Source organism: Callospermophilus lateralis, chromosome 18 (assembly GCF_048772815.1).
Source record: "Callospermophilus lateralis isolate mCalLat2 chromosome 18, mCalLat2.hap1, whole genome shotgun sequence".
Taxonomy (NCBI): Eukaryota; Metazoa; Chordata; class Mammalia; order Rodentia; family Sciuridae; genus Callospermophilus; species Callospermophilus lateralis.
The window spans coordinates 55,303,222-55,321,616 of NC_135322.1; the positions used below are offsets into that span (position 1 = coordinate 55,303,222).

At 49.1% G+C, this 18,395-nt stretch overlaps 1 protein-coding gene across 1 annotated transcript in view; it reads right to left on the reverse strand.

The window, feature by feature from the left end:
• Fa2h (fatty acid 2-hydroxylase) overlaps positions 1 to 18,395 on the reverse strand; it is a 50,808-nt gene that overhangs the window by 12,352 nt on the left and 20,061 nt on the right. The window contains exon 2 of the mRNA XM_076838690.1: positions 8,449 to 8,541. Coding sequence (XP_076694805.1) covers positions 8,449 to 8,541 — 93 coding nt within the window. The remainder of the gene's footprint in view (positions 1 to 8,448; positions 8,542 to 18,395) is intronic.

An 18,395-nucleotide genomic window follows, 5' to 3' on the forward strand; every position in this document is an offset into this window, starting at 1 on the left:
CATGCTTTCCCACTCCCCCATGTATTCCCCCTTCTTCTGGTTATAGCAACCCATTCCTCACACTTCTCGGCTCATGCAGTCTGTTAGGACTACCCACCCTCCTGATTCAGGATCCAGAACTGATCGCACACCACAACTCCTGGCTATAGCAGTGGGATCCAGAACAATCCCATGACCTAAGCTGGTTAAGCTGGTTCAGTGAGCTTCCTGATGAGGTTGCTAGCAGAGTCTGCCTAAGGACTCAGTTTACACAGAGGATGGCCAGGCCACAGCTGGAAGCAGAATTCCTGAGCACCTGGATTCAGCCACAGTGGAAACCTGTAGTTTTGCTCTGAACTCCTGCAACATAGGAGTCAGTATATTCTATATCAAGAACAAAATAGGGCCTTTCCCCTCCAACATGGGCTTTCTTCTTTGTGTTGGCCTGGGTAATTTCTTCATTCACCCTTTCAAATAATCATTCATTTAACAATTTGCTTAACATTTGGGGTGTGTGTGTGTGTGTGTGTGTGTGTGTGTGTGTTAGAGATAGAGAGAGAGAGAAGGAGAGAGAGAGCACGCAAGCGAGCACATATGTGTATGTACTAAGTGTTGGAAAGAATCAACAGGAATGTAAGACACCATCTTTGCTTCATAAAGCTTAGTACTTAATCAGAAATTATTTAGAGAATAATTGAGAATAATTTCTCCAAATAATTTATTTTGACTCCTCTGAGCCTTGGTGTTCCCAGCTATAAAATGGAAGTAATAATGGCACTTGTATTAAGTGTTCATTACGCATGATGCATGCATACCCCAGCAGTATTCACTGGCTCAATCCCAGAGGCAGGGGGAAAATATTAGAGAGATATTCATCCCACCTTCAACCCACATGTGAATGTGTTCTAATGCACAGAATGGATACATTGGCATAGGCAAATAATTTATAGATGATTATAATAAGCATGTAATGGAGAACATGCTCACAAGGTTTTACTCATAGGGAGGCAAATTTTAAAAACTGGAGTCAGGGGGCTTGGGTGGTGGCTCAGTGGTAGCATGTGTGAGGCACTGGGTTTGATTCTCAGCACCCACCTGTAAATAAATAAAAATAAAGTTCTATCAACAACTAAAAGTAAAATTTAATTAAAAAAACCTGGAATCCACGCCTTTGGGAAATCCTTGAAGATTTAGGATGACTCATTGCATTGAAGAGGATTAATCTGGAGCCCAAAACAGTAAAGAACATGAATATGGGATGAAGAAATAATGAAGGTCAGGGGATGACCTTCAAAGCCTGGCTCTGCCATGTATCAGTTTTGTGAGATCCTGGACAAGTGTCTTTACCTCTCAGAGTCCCTCTGTTTTCTCATCTGTGAATCTTGTGGGCACTGTCCCACCACCTACAGTCAGAATAAGGGTGAGGTACAGCACATGGTGGGTGCTCAATCAATCTCCAATACAAAGGAGGTTTGTAGCCACAGCAGGTGGAAGGACAAAAGTGACAGGTGAAGAAGGAGAGGACAGGAGTGACAGCTGGAGGGAGGAAGACCTTGCAAGCCTGGGAATGAGAGCCAACCCCAATCCCAAAGCCAGCCTTCTCAGGCCTCCTGGCCAAAGCTGGCTCAGCCCCAGCAGGCCTCCGAGGGAACAGCCTTCCTGCGCTCCCAGCTCCTCTGAAGTCACAGCTAGTGTTGCCATCACAGCTTAGGAGCAGGCAGGTAATGCCAATGGACATTATCCCTGTGCCTGTGTCCGGGGAAGAGGCCCAAAGTAGGCTGTGGCTCCTGCCAGGTCCCAGGTGCTGGCTGCCTTCTTGTGGCTGGGAGATAACCAGGTCACCCAAGCCATCTCACCCCAGCACCAGCTAAAGAGGCAGCCATTCAAACCTCACCTAGTTGGGCTCCTTCCCTAACCCAGTCTCCTTAACCTCATCCCTTGGGTCTAGCAGCAGATAGATCCATTGGCTGCATGCTGTCCCCTTCCTTCCACTCCTCCACCCTAGCTCTCTAAACATGCATCCCTGCATACCTTGCTCCAGTGCCAGGAAAAAGAACTGGAGGAACCAGCTAGTGGCCTGTGTTTGCATCTTATCTTGAGCCACCTATGGAGCCTCACCTCCAAATAATCTGGGCCAGGGTCATGGTGAGAGCTTAAAACTCTGTCCCAAGGGCAATACCCTGAGAGCGACAGAACCGTTGCAATGTGGCCAAGCATGGCTTGAAATACTAGATGTGGATTAAGTCATTTGCTTCTTGACACACACCAACTAGGCAGCCACTAAAATTATTACCACTTTGCAGATGGGGAAACCGAGACTGGTACCTGTGGAGGTTGCCCAGTTATATTTTCTTGGTGAGTTGGTGCCTTTACCATTGGGAAATAGTCATCTTGGTTCCTATAATAGCTCTTGTCCTGAGGCCCCCTTTGATATTAATAGAACCTTGCTGCTCCCTGAAGCTTGGCATTTGCAGAATCTACCTTTAACACTCTTCCCTTTAACCTGTGTATGTCTTAGTGTATCTTTTGTGGGCAGCATACGGTTGGGTGAGCCACACCCCCAGACCCCAGTCCAATCTACATTTAATATTGGAGTGTCAGATTAGTATTAAAATATTACTTTCTGGCTGTTTCCTGTTTCTTCTGGCTTTCATCTTATTCTTCTCTTTCTTCTTTTTCTTTTTTTTTTTTTTTGGCAGTACTGGGGATTGAACCTACAGCCCATCTACCACTGAGCTACATCCCCAGGGTCTCACTAAGTTGCTGAGGCTGGCCTCAAACATGTGATTGTCTTGCCCTAGCTTCCCAAGTCACTGAGATTAGAGAGCTTCTGTTCTTCTTGTTTGCCTTAATTATTTTAAATAAAATATTCTGTACTATCTTCTCTATTAGTTTTGAGCTGTGTCATTTTGTGTCTCCCCCAGAGTTGCTGTAAGATGAGAGGCATCCTTAACTTATCACCATTTGTCCCAAGTGAAACCCCTGGTTTTTATCTGTCCCACTTTTGCATGTCACACAGGACACCCCCCATACCTGTGTTTCATTTGTACACTTAATTTGGACTTGGCTATCTTTAACAACAAACATTTCTAGCTATAGCATAGAAATGTGACTAGGCAGGAATCTCTCTCTGCCTAGCAGTGGTTTGGGTGGATTTTGATTGATTGACCCATTTGACCTATTGAACTCAGGGGTGCTCTACCACTGAGCTACATCCCCATCCCTTTTTATTTTGAGTCAGGGTTTTGCTGAGTGCAGGCTGGACTCAAACGTGTGATCCTCCCATGTCATTCTCTTGAGTCTCTATGGTTATAGGTGGGTGCCACTGCAGCTGGCTCCCCCTTACTTTGTAAAGCAAGTGGAAAGCAGTATAGGGTTCAGAAGAATAATTCTGCTGAGACCCTGGAAGAAATGTCTCAGTGATCTGATCAAGTAGGGACTCCAGCCTAAATCTCGTACCCTCCTGTGATGGAAATAGGAATAGAGCAGGTATGGAGGTGGGAACTAGATTGCTAAAGAGGTGTTTACTGGGTTAGCAGGAACAGAGTCATCCCACCCATCAGCACATGGGTTTGTCATTTGATGTCCTGTTACCCATTTGACCTTCGGACATGATTTCAGTTACTCCCTGGATAGTCCAGCAGGCCCTTGGCTATCTGTCCACATGGCCGGCTTGCTGTTAGTCAGTCCCTCTAGGCTGCCTGTGGCACACCTCCAGCTCATATTACATGTCTCTGAGATAGACATCCTCAATGCTCAGGGAGAGTCACTTCACTCTTGTGTCTGAATAAGAACTCTGGAGGATGCTCCCTCTTCCTCTGCAGAAAACTCCCTTGGTCATCAAAGGCCAACACCTAAAATCCTATTGCAAGGGTCTCAGCCCCACTCTTCCATCCATATGGGTACAGAAATCCAGGCCCATTGGCCTCCTCCTCATTTTACTTAATTTATTGTTGGTGTTGTTACTACTACTACTACTACTACTACTACTACTACTATTACTACTACTACTACTACTAGGGATTGAACCCAGTGGCATTATAACATGGAGATACATCCCCAGCCCTTTCTATTTTTTTGAGACAGGATCTCACTAATTTGCCTAGGCTGGCCTTGAACTTGTGATCCTCCTGCTTCAGCCTCCCAAGTAGCTGACCTGCTTCCTGTTTTGGGGATGAGAATACTGAAGTCCAAGAGGTTCAGTGACTCTCGAGATGGGGTTCATTAGTCCTGCACTGGGAACTACCTTACCCTTTTACTCTAGCTTGTAGCACCCTCCACACAACTTTGCAAGAGCTGGGGACGTCACCTGGGTGCTAAACCTTGGTTTAACTTGTGCGTGCACTGACAGGGTGTCCTTTCTCAGTCTTCCAGTCCTAGTCCTGAACACTGAGGGAAATAGTCTCAGCTGGGTGCTAATGGGTTCAATGCCTGTCACATGTTGGTCATTTCCAACATGGCAGCTGGCTGGACTGGTTTTGAGACTGGAGAATGGCAGAAGCTGCCTGCTCTCTGGCAATATTCAATGAGGTTCAGAAAGTGACTCAAGATAAATTTCACTTCTACTCTACTGGGCTGGGGACCTCTTGGCCCCTTGCCCTCTCTCCCTCCCAGCTGGCACTTTGTCCTGGTCCCTCTGACCTTGAAATTGCTTAAGGCTTGGGAGATACTGGGAAGATATGGCAAAGGTCTGTGGTTTCTGTAGGAGAAAACTCAAAGCTGTAGGTAACAACTTGGATCACCTCTGGGCGCTCTGCCACCTCCCAGCCACCGTGTCCTCTGGTGAAAGGAGGGTCACTAGGAGGCTGCCTCTGTGGATATGAGCTTGTCGCAGTTAGACTGTGCAGGACAGGCCTGCAGCAACCCCACAAGACCATCAAGAATCTCTTCTTGTTTGGGAGAAAGAAGGGGAGACTATGCCATGGATCAGGCTTCTAGTTTCCATTCACCTGGGGGCTTCCAGCGCCTCACTCACAATAAAACACCAAATCCTCCTACAGCTGTGGAACTTGACACTCAGAGAGGTCAAGTCCAGCACTCAGGTTCCCCCAGCAGGACTGTGTGGATGAGGATGAGGATATGCCCAGAAACTACTCCAGAGTGGGCAGTTTGCTGCCGTTAGAGGGGTCCTGTGGTGATTCACAGACCTGAGCACCAGGCTGGGCCCCAGGAAGCAGATGTACTTGGCCCAAACACCTTGTGCACTACAGGGCCCTCCCCCTCCCAGCTGTGCCCCTACTCCAACAGGAAGAGGAGGGCCTGTCTAGACTATGCCAGGAATGTGGCCTGCAGCAGGGGAAAGGGTGGCCTGCTCTGTGGCCTGGAGCAGAGTGTGGGCAGGGGGCCTGCTGCCAGGGTGGGGAGGGAGTCACCTCTGCTCTCCCTCCCACTCCCCAGATCCCTCTCTTCCTAGGCAACACTTCTCAGAGGCAGCCAAGGAGCCAGTGCTGAAAATCTGCTTCTCCCCAGAAGAGAAATGGGGGCCAAGGGGGCAGCTGCTCAGGGCCAGCAGCTCCTCTCACCACCACCTCCACGGCCATGAGCTGAGGCAATTGTTTAAAGGAATGTCCACCCAAACCCCAGAGCACATGGCTCCAGGGCAGCTTTCTGAGCCAGACAGGCGGAGGATGGACTTCCAGGCAGCAGGCTGAGGGGAGGGGAGGAAGGACAAGAAACTCCCCAAGAATCCTGGCTACATTTTCTGCACACTTTTCATGGCCCTACTGAGCCGGGGCCTCATGTCCATTATCCTTTGAGCCTAAATTTTTGAAATGGAGACTGGGACCATCTGATTGTATAGATGGGAAGGTGAGGGTCAGATGTTCAGCTCTTGGTGGTGGGGCAGGGCCTGGAACCTGGGTGTCCAGCTCAGAACGCACTCTGGGAGGCCTCTGGTCAGCTGAATCAGGCCCCTGTAGCTGTGGCCTCCTCAGTCCAGAGGCTATGGTGTCTGGTGCAGCAGTCAGCAGGGGCAGGGAGGTGAGATTCTTGATGGTCTTGTGGGGTTGCTGCAGGCCTGTCCTGCACAGTCTAACTGCGACAAGCTCATATCCACAGAGGCAGCCTCCTAGTGACCCTCCTTTCACCAGAGGACACGGTGGCTGGGAGGTGGCAGAGCGCCCAGAGGTGATCCAAGCTGTTACCCACAGCTTTGAGTTTTGTCCTTCCCCAGAGGCAGGTTTGCCACGAAAGCCCTTGTTCTGATCCAGGAGTTATATTCCTGAGTTCTCAGTCACTTATCTGAGAAGCCCAAAAGGGTGGAATTCACAGGATCAACATCAACACCTTTGCCAGTCTCTGGGTCACTTGGAGGAGCTCCTGTTGTCAAGGATTGTGTGTGTAGTATTGGGCAATGGGCAGGGACAAGGACCACTGCATTGGGTTTGGTGACACACCTGTCTGGATGATTCTGTCCCTTGAGGGAAAAGTGTGGCCCACACCCACTGACAGCTTCTCTTGGGTGGCAGGAAGCAGGTTCTGCGGGAATCTGGCTCAGCCAAAGGCTGGATGAGGAAGAGGATGTGCTGGGGTTTTGGAAATGCCTCCCCCTGTCTGCCACCCCCTGTCCCAGTCACAGGCCCAGCTGTCAGGGTAAAAAGACTGCAGGACACATGGGGGGAGCAGGGAGGAGAGGGCTCAGCCAGTGCTGCCAGCCAGCTGGGCTGCTGACCTGCAGCCAAGTGACTTTGGCAGGAGACTTAAGCTCCACCTCATTAGTTACATCAGGATAATTATAATCCTTATCTCCTCATGTTGTTAGCAGAAGCAAATCAGATAAAAGATAATACATTTAAAAGACTGGCTTGGAGGTAAGAACTTAATAAAAGAAGCATTAATTTGGTGCTAATTATGATGTGTGTGTGTGTGTGTGTGTGTGTGTGTGTGTGTGTGTAATCTGTGCAGGGAACTTCCCCAAACCCTTCAAATCCCACTTGTTCCATCAGAGTGAGAAGGGTGGGGAGGGCTCCCAAGGAAAGGCTCTGAAAAGGACACAGGAGACACAAGGACAAAGGAGAGAGGTGTGCCCAGAAGCCAAGAGCAGCAGGCAGCTCTGGCCACTGGAACAGGTTCAGCCTCAGGCCAGCTGGGCTCCTGAAAACGGAGAGAGATGTGCAGAGTGAGGAGCTGCCGTCTGGTTTCTTATCTCATATAGAGAAGATTGGGTCCCGCCCAGTGGGGCAGTAGAAGGAATGATTTAGAAATCGTTCCAGTAAAGTTCCTTACAGAGCCTGAAGGTGAGACCGAACCCCACCTTGAAGCAGGGCGGGGTTTCTTCCTGCTCTCAGCCTTTCTTCCTGCTTCTCTCTCCTTTTTGCGGGCGTTCTACCCTGGGCGCAGCACGCCAGCCCGAGTTTGCCCTCACTCTTTCCATCACCGCCCACTTGGTTCCCCAGCTTCTGGGCCCAGGGAGGCTAGGCAGCATCTAGAGGGCTCACCTTGAATTTGAGGCAGAAGGTTAACTCTGGCAAATCTCTCTGCCCCAAGAGCCAGGTGCAGAGCCACCTTAGGCCTGGGCACGCTGGGCAGAGACAAAGCCACTGCCTTCTTAGCCTCACTATAGCTCCTCAAGGTCTGGGCCCAAGGGATTCCCCCCACCCGGCTCCCTGGCTGGTCATAAATAGTAGCAGAGTTTCTTCTCCCTGCCACTCTGGGCAGATTTCCCGACTTTCCTTGGAGGGCGCTGGGGAGGTACCACACCGATACCAGCAGGGTGGGGGCTCCCTGCCAGAGTGGGACACACAAGTCCAGCAGTTTTGGACATGCATCTAGAACTGCCTGTCCAAATAAACATGCATACTAGTGTTTATTCCAAGAGGAAATGGTAACATGATTTTGGGACAGTCCTATGACCCAAGATGGAGAGAAATGACATCCAAGCCCAGTTTCCTCCTGAGCCACCAGGCAACATGACTTTTCCCAGCTCGCTACTGAGCGCCTCCATGTCCGCTTGGGACCTCCCAGCTCTTCCAGGGCTCACCTCACAACACATGGGGTCTGCTTGGCCTCTACACTCCAAGAGGAGTTTATCGTAAGACTCCTGGACACCCTTGGCTTCTTCTAGACATTGAGGTTGGCTCCAGTCCCATTTCCTACTCAGCTTCCACAGGCTTTGAGACCTGTATCCACCAGTGACTCTTCTGAGGGGTTGTAGGTGCCTGGGGTAGCTCTGCTGTGTGCATGGGTAAAATTGGGCATGCCTGGGTCTGCTGACCTTGTCACTGTCCCCAGTGGTGTTTGGGGGCTGGTTCCATACAGAGACCTTATGTGCTGTTCATCCCAGTTTTCCATCAGAGAGGCACCCCCACAAACTGCACCTGGGTTTGCTACCCCTAGTCACGCTTGTGAGCTGTGTCCCTTCCTCATCTTCCCTGGGAACACATCACGAATACCAGAGCCTCTGGCTTCACATATTCCCTCGTGGCCCCAGTACTCCCGGAACATCACCCCTTGCCATCCTGTGCCAGCTACCTTGTCCCAATCCACCTCTTTGAATCTTGGTTCGATAGCAGGGTCTGTCTTCTGAGTTTCCACAGAGGCCAGAGTCACATTCTCCAAGGAACCCTGGAAAGAGAAGGCATGAGAGGATTACTTACAGTGGACTCAGGGAGAGGACAGAGCCCTGGGCTGCCCTGCAATGAGGCAGCCAGGAATGGAAGTCCCATGGGTGAGGCTGGGTGGGTGGAAATCAAGGACACTGAGTACTTTGGAAAACAGACGCTGATGTGGGAGTCATTATTCTTTGTACTTTCCTTCTCCTTTGAAAAGATTTCTGCGAAAGTAAAAGAAACAGAAGACAGAAGGCAAGCTGGCCGAGACTGTGGGGAAGTGAGAGTGGTCAGTAGGAATGTTCTGGGAAAGGGGATCCTGCCAGTCTTCCTCCAAGCCCCAGGCAGGTGTCAGGCAGAGTGAGTCACAGGGTGGCACAGAGGGCACCTGGTGGGGCTCACGGTGCCACGCCCAATGACTGCCAGCCCTCCCTCCCTCCCTGCTTCTCTTCCTCCCTGGACATTCAGTAGATCCCATGGGTCATGGGCTAGGACTTCCAGGTCCATGTGTACACAAGAAAGAAAGGTGGCAGGGATCCAGGGAGGCTGTTCATCCAGCAACCCCATGGTCTGTCACCTGCCACACGTGGGGCAGAATTGGCAGAGGAGTGCCCAGTGGGCTCAAGGTTAAACAGAAAAAGCAAAGCGGTAAAGTCAGAAGGAAATGGAATGTGCTGGGAAAATCACACAGCTCTCGCTAGCTCTGACATCATGTGGGGCGAGGCCAGAGAGAGCAGACCGCCAGGTAAGTGAACCTCCTGCTTCCCTGTAGGAAGGACAGGAGGGCATAGCCCACAGGACCTTCCTCCAGATCCTGGGACTAAAGGAATCCATGGTGCTGGAGGCTCTTGGAAGCGGGGTATTGGCAAGAGGCTGAGGAGGTCTGAGTAGCCATTTGGGGTCTCTCTTGTCTTGATTCTTACGACTCTTTTCCAGAGGAAGCCAGGAGAACCTAATGGTGACAGTGGCCACACTGGTGTTTTCTGGGAAAACCCATGAACGGTGCAAATGAAAGTGCCCTGCTTTAGTCTGTAAATCTCCATATATTCAGTCTGTGTCAAAAAACTAATACTGGAAGGGTTGGGTGGCTCAGCGGTAGAGTGCTCGCCTAGCACACGTGAGACACTGGGTTTGATCCTCAGCACCACATAAAATGAAATAAAGATATTGTGTCCACCTACAATTAAAAAGTAAATATATAAAAAAACTAATATTGGAATATATTTTAAAAAGCATTTCATGCTCTTTTGAGGACCTGGAAGAGTGAATTTTACAGCACAGCATACATAGAAACTCCTGAAATAGCCCACAAAGGTGCCTTCCCACTCCCCATCAGTAGTCAATTATCTTTTTCCTTCCAGTTGTTTTACTCTTAGAATACTCCAGAATGCACCTAGCCCCAGTGCTATGATCCTCCTCCCTCCTGGACATTTTCTCTTGGTTACCTTAAGTCCTTTCTTAGAGCAATCTCCCTGTTCTCTGAACTCCAACCTCACTTGGTGCAACCCCATCTTCCCCTCTCAACAAGTCTTCCCTGGGAAGGGGTTATCATGTATAATATCATTCAAGGTTTTTGTCTGCAACACTCTTTGGAATATCCAGAGCAGCAGATCCTGGTCTGACTTGGGCCCATCCACCTGACAACCTCTGAAAGCAGAAAAGAGGGCATCTGTCTGGCCTCCTCTTAGCATTGGGTGCAAAGGACTCTTCTGATGTGTGTTACTAGTCCTTGGCACAGTCTCTTGTGCTTAGCTGCTCACCTCCAGGTTTCCTGGAATCACTCCTTGGGTCTTCCACTCTCTGGCTGCACAGGTCCCTTTTCTTTCCCCTGATGGGCCTATAAATACTTGAAGACAGCCAATATTCCCACACTTTGCCATCTGCTTTCCCCACCATTGTTTTCCTCCTGGGACATAACTGGGACTCTAAGCATGCTGTTTGGTCCATGTTCCCCTTCCAAGCAGGTGAGATGGGACCTCGAAGAACCCAGCAGGGCTGTACCTCCCTTTAATGCAACATCATACTTCTGACTCTGGGAACTGAGCAAACATTGGCCCTTTTGGTCACCAGACTATCAGCTGACGGATGCCTGCAGCTTTTTCTAAGGGCTACTGCTGTTGGCATGATGTTGTAGACACACGTGTGGTCTAGGCAGTGACCTGGACCCAGAGGCCTGCTTAGTGGAGAGACACAGAAGCCACATGGTGAGGCTGGGGAGCCTGGCATGGTGAAGCATGGGAGAGTGGCATGGGGGACAGAGGAAAACAGAAAGCTTGAGGAGGGAGATCACAGAGGAAGGTTTGCAGGGTTTCCATATCAGCCTTCCTTTCAGGGGGTGGTGGTCTCAGTGAAGTACCATAATGGCCCATTCCTCTTTTCCCCAATTCTTCCCTTGCACAACGATCTCACCACATTCATTGATTCACTGACAGACACGTCTGAGTAACCCCAACCTGCCAGAAGCATCAACTCGAAGACTCTCGAAAACCCCTTTTGCCTTACTTCTTGCCCCTGAAGAAAATGTTTGATTTCCCACAGCAGAATCTGACCTGAAAGCCCTGTTGTCACCTCCAACTCAACATTCCTAAAGTAAACACAAGGATGTCCTCTGCAAATTGGCTTATGTGACTTCCCTGTATTTGAAATCTTTCCCTTATATTTCCAAACTTCTCTTCTGGTGCATCCTGAGATTAACCCCTGTCTCCCCTTCTAGCCAGATGAGAAGACTTGCCATTTTGAAAACATGCTCTTCATTTTCCTTTCCAAGCATCACCCTGTCTAGGATGAGGACAGAAGTTAACATTTCATGAATGCTTACTATACTCTGTTCCTTTAATTTCCCTAACAACTGCATGGAGTAGGCACAATATTATTCCCATGACAGAGGAGGAAACCTAACCATGGGGCTGTACCATAGTGACTGAGGGGGTCAGGCCAACAGTGGGACTCTGGAATATTCTCTTTCCCGTATGTTCTTCTTCCCTACCATCCTTGCCAGAGATGATCTTTTCATTTCCCAACTTAAAAAAAAAAAAAATCATGTTTTCCATGTATTTAAACACTGCCTCAGTTGGTATTTTTAATATCTTGCTTCTGGTTGTTTTTGACTATTTGTGTAGTTATCTTGTTTAACCAATGGCATTATAGATTCCAGCACATCAGAGACCAGCTTTCTAATGGGCATGTACAAACACTAGATGTCCTACCCATATGTCCTCAGTGGGCCATGTTTCAATACTGGGTCTTTGCAAAGCAGCCTAACTCTTGCCATGTGGAAGGACTGGCTGTTGGGGGTGGAGAGGGGCTTATGAACATCCTCTTAGAATGGCCTCACAGAGGGGAAATAAGGCTCTCTGCCTGAGAGGGGTGGCCCAGGACCCTGAACATGCCATCCTGGAATGCCACTCTGGGCTGGAAAGGCCGTGTCCACATATAGGATCAACACTCCAACACTGCCTAGGCATGGTGGCGCACACCTGTAATCCCAGGGCTGCGGAGGCTGAGGCAGGAGGATCCGAGTTCAAAGCCAACCTCAGCAACTTAGCCAGGCCCTAAGCAACTCAATGAGACCCTGTCTCTAAATAAAATATAAAAAAGGGCTGGGGATGTGGCTCAGTGGTTAACCACCCCTTGGTTCAATCCCCAGTACAACAAACAAAAAACCATTCCAACACTCTAGACTGTAGATTTTCAGTGTCCTTTGAGTCCACAGAAAAGGCATGAGCAGATCTAATAGTACATAAAATTGATTTGAGATTGCCAGCATTGTTTTTTCTAAATAAATATATTTTATGGCTGGAGGTGTAGCCTAACAGTAGAACACTTGCCTAGAATGCATAAGGCCATGGGCTCAATCTCCAGCACCACAAAAAAAAAAAAAAAAAAAAAAAAAAAAAAGAAAAGAAAAAAGAAAAAGAAAAAGAAAAATTTTAAAAATTACTGTCAGCATTTCATAAATATTAGGAAATTTCATATCAAATACATAGGAAAGGGCTGGGGATGTGGCTTAAGTGGTAGCGTGCTCGCCTGGCATGCACAGGGTGCTGGGTTTGATCCTCAGCACCATATAAAAATAAAATAAAGATGTTGTGTCCACCGAAAACTAAAAAATAAATATTAAAAAATTCTCTCTCTCTCTCTCTCTCTCTCTCTCTCTAAAAAAAAAAAAAAAACAAAAAAAACATAGGAAATATGTTTTCAGAGCAAAAGACAGTCTTCCCAAGGAAGGGCAGTTGGCAACTAGATACTGATATTTTTTTTTAAAAAAAGGTCCTATTTAAAAATGTTTATCATGCAAGAAAATAACATTGTAAACTTTTGTTTATTAGCATTCATTGTACATGATGGTTTCCTTGGTTTAAGCTGGTTGATGTGGGACTCTACGACAGGATATAGATCAAATTTTCACGTTGTACCAGTTCCATGCCTTTACTTGAAAAATTACTGAAAATCCAGTTTTATAGAAAAACGTTGGCTCAATATGGAAACTAAATTTTTAAACTTTCTCGTTCAATTGGAAATATTCTGAGTAAAACAAGGGAAGTGGAGGAGCCCCTGATCTGTGGCCCACCACTCCCTCCTGAGCCAGGAGTGGCACAGGCTGAGCGTGGCTCACCAGCTCACATCCTTGCACAGAGCAGTGAGAGTTTTTCTCTGGAGAGTCACCCTGAATCACAGACCAGTGCCAGTCTGAAGGCAGGGAACACCCTACCCATGAAAGATGAGAAAAAGAGGGACAAAGGGGAAGACAGTAGTTGTGAGCACTTCCTGTCCTTCTCCCCCTTTCTGCTGCCCTAGCCTAATGACACCTTGAGGGGCCTGTGGCCAATAGGGAGTAATGTCACGAGTGATAGGCTCTTGACAAGTAAACCCTGGAGTGACCATATAAACAAAGGTGCTTTCTGGGTGGCCTTATAGGACCACACCCCTTCCTGGCAGAAGCCCAGGTTATTATCACAAGATTGAACACACCTCCAATACGGGAGGAGACTCCAAGGAGAGGCAGAGCCAGCCACCCATCAGCATCAGCAAGAGCAGGAATACTCTTAGGGACAGGAAAGGGCCCCCCAGCTCTTATTTCATTGACTAACTTCCTTGAGTCGGGCTGTGAGGTTCCAGAAAGTCTGAGAACCTTTTCTACAGAAGGGTCTGAAGAGAGTCACCAACTCTCACTCTGGGGACTCCAGGAACCTTGTCCTTCCAACAGCAGCTGTACCACCCAGCACACATGCTGATCTGGACTCGTTTCCAGGTGCCTGAGCCCCGGTATTTATTTTACAGTTGAGCTGGGCTCACCCTGCATTCCCCAGGCAAACACCGTCCATGAATCACAAGTGTGTAAAGGTCATTCCAGCAACTAGGGTACTCTAAAAGGCTTTTTAAAAAAGTTTCCTGGAAACTTTTTAAAAAACTCTCCTGATCCCGGAAGGAAGACAAAGGGAACTTTAAAAATCTAAAAGAATCTCATAGTGAAGAAAATCTGTGCATTAGGAGATGGTTCTGCATGGTGCCTTTGGGTTGGGTGCCTTTCAGCACCCAATTTAGAAGGTGAGTAACTCTGGTCAGACTTTTATTGGCTTTCACAAGTATGATTAACACAAGTGTAATGAGTGACACTTGGAAGAGGGTGTCAAATGACAGCTTTCTCATAGGATCCACTTGAGGGACAGAAGACAGTCCAGGAGCAACAAGAAGGGTACCGTAGACCCAGTCTCTCATCTAGGCCCTCTCCATCCCCCTTCTCCCCACCTCTGGGAAGAAGCACTTTGTGCTCAGTTGCTCAGGGCTGAAAGCATCTTTCTCTCCTCCCACCTTAGTTACCTGTTGCCTCCCAAGCTAGAGTGTAAGCTCTGTGCTTATCTTGTTCATTGTGAGGGCTTGGCAAATATCTGCCAAACGATACATAATGAGTAGATGAGTGGCCTGCTTAGGCGGAAAGGCCACCGTAGCATGGACAGAGCCACAGGAGGAGAACTTCCCAATGGCTTTCACAGTTTGTGTTTACTTAGAAAGAGGACAGGCTCAAGGAGCCACCAATGTTACCTGCCAAGGAGATGGCGTAGGCAGGCACAGCACATTTTTAGCCAAGAGCCACTGGACATGCTAGGCAATGTAGTGGTGGGGTAAAGAGGGTATTTTGACCTCATCAGATATTTGCAGACAAAGTTTAAGACCCCACAGGAGAGAAGCCTGCAGACAAGAGTGCCAGCCACAGCTTCTCCCAGCACTCTGCCGATTCCTGGCTGGCAAGCGCCCTGACCACACCCGTGGTCCTCCTGGGCTCCCTCCTCTGCCAGCACTTTCATACCAGGTTCAGCACCGTCAGACCCAAATGCAAGAGCACCCAGCACGGGCTCCCTGGCAGCTCCCTGAGGTTCCCAGCCAGCCCCACAACAGGCCATCTCTCGGGAAGGCAGCCCTCAGAGGCCGTCTAGGCCTGGAAGAATCCAAGGCAGCCATTTAGTTCTTGCTTTACACTCAGCTCTAGACCAAGGGGTACAGTTCTAGACCAGGTTCCACTGCCAACATGCTGTGTGGTCTCCATATCTTCCTCCTGGAACAAGACGTTGCTTCTCTCTGGCAAGGGCACCCCAACTTCCATCTGTCTTCAGTGGCTGGGCAGGCGACAGTGCAGAGTGGAGCAGGCAGGGCGTGGTTCATGACACAGACCTATTTTGATTGCATGTGAAACATGCAGGAATCCTCATCCCTTCCACAGATGCTTATTCTGATTTTCCTTAAAACATGAGGCACCAAGAAGCAAGACTCAGGCAAAACCATGAGGCACCTTTTGCCAGGGGCACTGGCATGGAGAAAAAAAGAAATGTATAAGGGCAGTAGCAACAGCCACTGTCATTTGGTCTTGAGGTCACAGAGGTCGAAGGGAATGGAGCAGACTATAGAGAAATACAGGAGTCATGCCCTGAGATGAGAGGCAGCCCTGCCTTAGGTACAGGTCATGGGAGACCGTCAGACCCTATGATTTTTTTTTAATATTTATTTTTTAGGTGTAGATGGACACAATGCCTTTATTTTATTTACTTATTTTTATGTGGTACTGAGGATTGAACCCAGGACCTCGCCTGTGCTAGGCGAGTGCTCTACCACTGAGCTATAACCCCAGCCCCAGACCCTGTGATTTTTAAGAAAAATGGGAAAGCTAATTTGTGGGTTGTTTTTTTTGTTTTTTAATTTGTGTGTGTGTGTGTGTGTGTGTGTGTGTGTGTGTGTGTGAAATCTCCAGATTTTTAAATTCACCTTGCATTTAAAGCAAATGAGTGCTGGGGGCCAAACCAACAGGTCTGAACATAAACACAGCTCTGGTGTGCTGGTCTGAAAACTCGGGGTGAGCTGCAGCCTCCTGTTCTATGTGGGTGCCCCTTTGCGGGGAAGGGGAAGGGATAGGCAAGAGCAAAGATTTTGTTCTCCACTCCACCACCTTATTTACAGAATAGAGAATCTAGATGGGGAGCCCAGGCTGTACCCACAGGGCACAGGCCTGCAGTGCCAAGGCCCTGGGTGAGTTGGGTGACAGGCACTAAAGGAACCAGAGGCCTAGTGAAGGGTGAGCACTAGTGAGGGGTGAGCAAGGCCCAGTGAAGGGTGAGCCTGGGCCTCCTCCTCCCTCCAGTCTAGGGTGGCAACAATCAGCTTTAGAGGAAGCAGGGGATGGGGAGCAGAGGTGTGGGGAGGGGATGATATTTACTGGTATTCCCTCCTTTGTGTCTGGGAAGGAGACAAAACCTGTGAGAGTGAAGAAATTACCGTGGAGACCCAGGCCATGCACCAAAGATGTCACCTCCATTGTCACACTTTCCAGTACAAAGGCTTGTCCTGGTTGAACTGTGTCTGCTCCATGCTGTAAATTCATATGAACAATTCCACACTGAGAAACCTATGCAGTATCTTAGGAGGTGACTTTGTTTGGGACCATGAAGATGTAATTAATGAGGTCATTAAGGTGTGCCCAACCCAGCATAACTGGAATCCTTACGAAATGGGAAAATAATGGGAAAATGTGAACATAGACATATTCACCAAGAGAGCACCATGTGAGGATGAAGGGCTGATTCATCTATAAGCCAAGGGTCATCAGAGACCCCAGCACACAACCAGAAGCCAGGAGAGACTCTTCCTCACATCTCTCAGAAGGAACCTATCCTGCAGACCCTTGGTCTTAAAATTCTGACCTCCAGAACTATACGCTATGAGAGTATAATTCTTTTTTTTTGTTTTTTTTTGTTTTTTTTTTTTGTACTGGGAGTTGGACCCAGATGTGCTTTACCACTGAGCCACTTCCCTAGCTCTTTACATTTTTTTATTTTGAGACAATGTCTCATTAAGTTGCTTAGAGTTTTACTAAGTTGCTTAGGCTGGCCTTGAACTTGACATCCTCCTGCTTTAGCCTCTGGGGTGGCTGTAATTACAGGCATGTGCTCCCATGCCTAACATAGATGACACATTCATGTTGTTTAAATTACCTAATTTGTGGTAGTTATGGCGGTACTAGGAAAGTAATCCAAGAACTGAATCAGTTTTCCCTGGGATCCAGGCGGGGCCATGGAAGGAGAGGGAATTCAACCAGGAGAGAGAGCCACACTGAGAAATCTATACAAGGAGATATGAAGCCAGGGTCTACATCTTGTCCTCTGCTGCAGGTGGCAGAAATCAATGCAACCTTCCTACCTGGCCCACCGTGGGGGGACATTCGAGCACATCCCTTCCTAACTCAGAGGCAGGACTCTTCCCCTTCCTTTGGGGCCTGAGAAGCCACTCCCCTGTCTTTCCCACTTGGAGTGTGGTACAGGGCAGGTGGCAGAGCTGGGGCCACACAAACTGATGCTCTCTTAGATGCAAACCTTGTTCTGCACTCTTCCCACCTCCACCCCCCGACACATGATCCTGGGCCAGCCAGGCCATCTTCATAGTGCGCACATCCCATTGATATTGACATAATTCTCCCTGAGAAACTGGCAGGAGGCTTTCCATAGACGGGGGAAACTGAGTCACTCATGCAAGATCTCCCAGATGATGGATGGAGGACTCACTGGGAGGTCCCCAAGGGCCTCTGTCTCAGCCCCTAGCCCTCCTCCAGTGCCCAGGCCCTGTCTTCCCTAGAGAGGGTGTGCTTGGAGGGTGCATGGGGGCGGGGAGAACAGAGAAGAACAACAGAGAGTCTGCGCTCTGCACCGCAAACAAACAAGTCCAGCATAGAGGAGGCCTGAAAGGAGGCAGTGTGCAGCGGCGGGGGCTGCGGGGGGCGGGGCGGCTGCATAAAGGAATGTTGTTCGAGAAGGCCGGGGCTGGGCACCGAGAGATGGACAGATGGCCTTTTATCCCTCAGCCCGGTTGTGCCTGAAAACCCTTTCTCTGAGATGAGATGGCACCCTGGGCCCTGTGTCCAGCTGCCCCGACCCCCTGCAGCACACCTGGTAGCACACAGATGGACAGCTCAGAGGAAGACCATGAGCAGGGCTGTCCTGAGCCTCATCTGCCTGGAGAGCCCCGTCCTTGTGCTGACAGCCCACCTCCCCGGCCCCTAGGGAGGAGGCTCCCAGGGCTGGTGGTTCTGGGGAGCTGGACACAGCCACAACCAAGGCAGCAGAATCCACTTGCTTCCACTTCTAACAGACTGCTCTCTGCCTTGCTGGGTCCAAATCAGAAGTCAGGCCCCGCAGGGTAGAGCTCTGGCTACCCTTTTGTGGTGTAGGAAGTGACAAGCCACAGAACCCCCCAAAGCAAGCCCGCACCTGACCCTCCTCACATCACTGCAAGTCCATAGCTCTGCAAAGCCACCAGGCAGGAAGGAGGACAAAAAGGAAATAAGTAGGAAGCTTGTGCCTAAGATGTGACCAACTGCTCTTGTTCAGG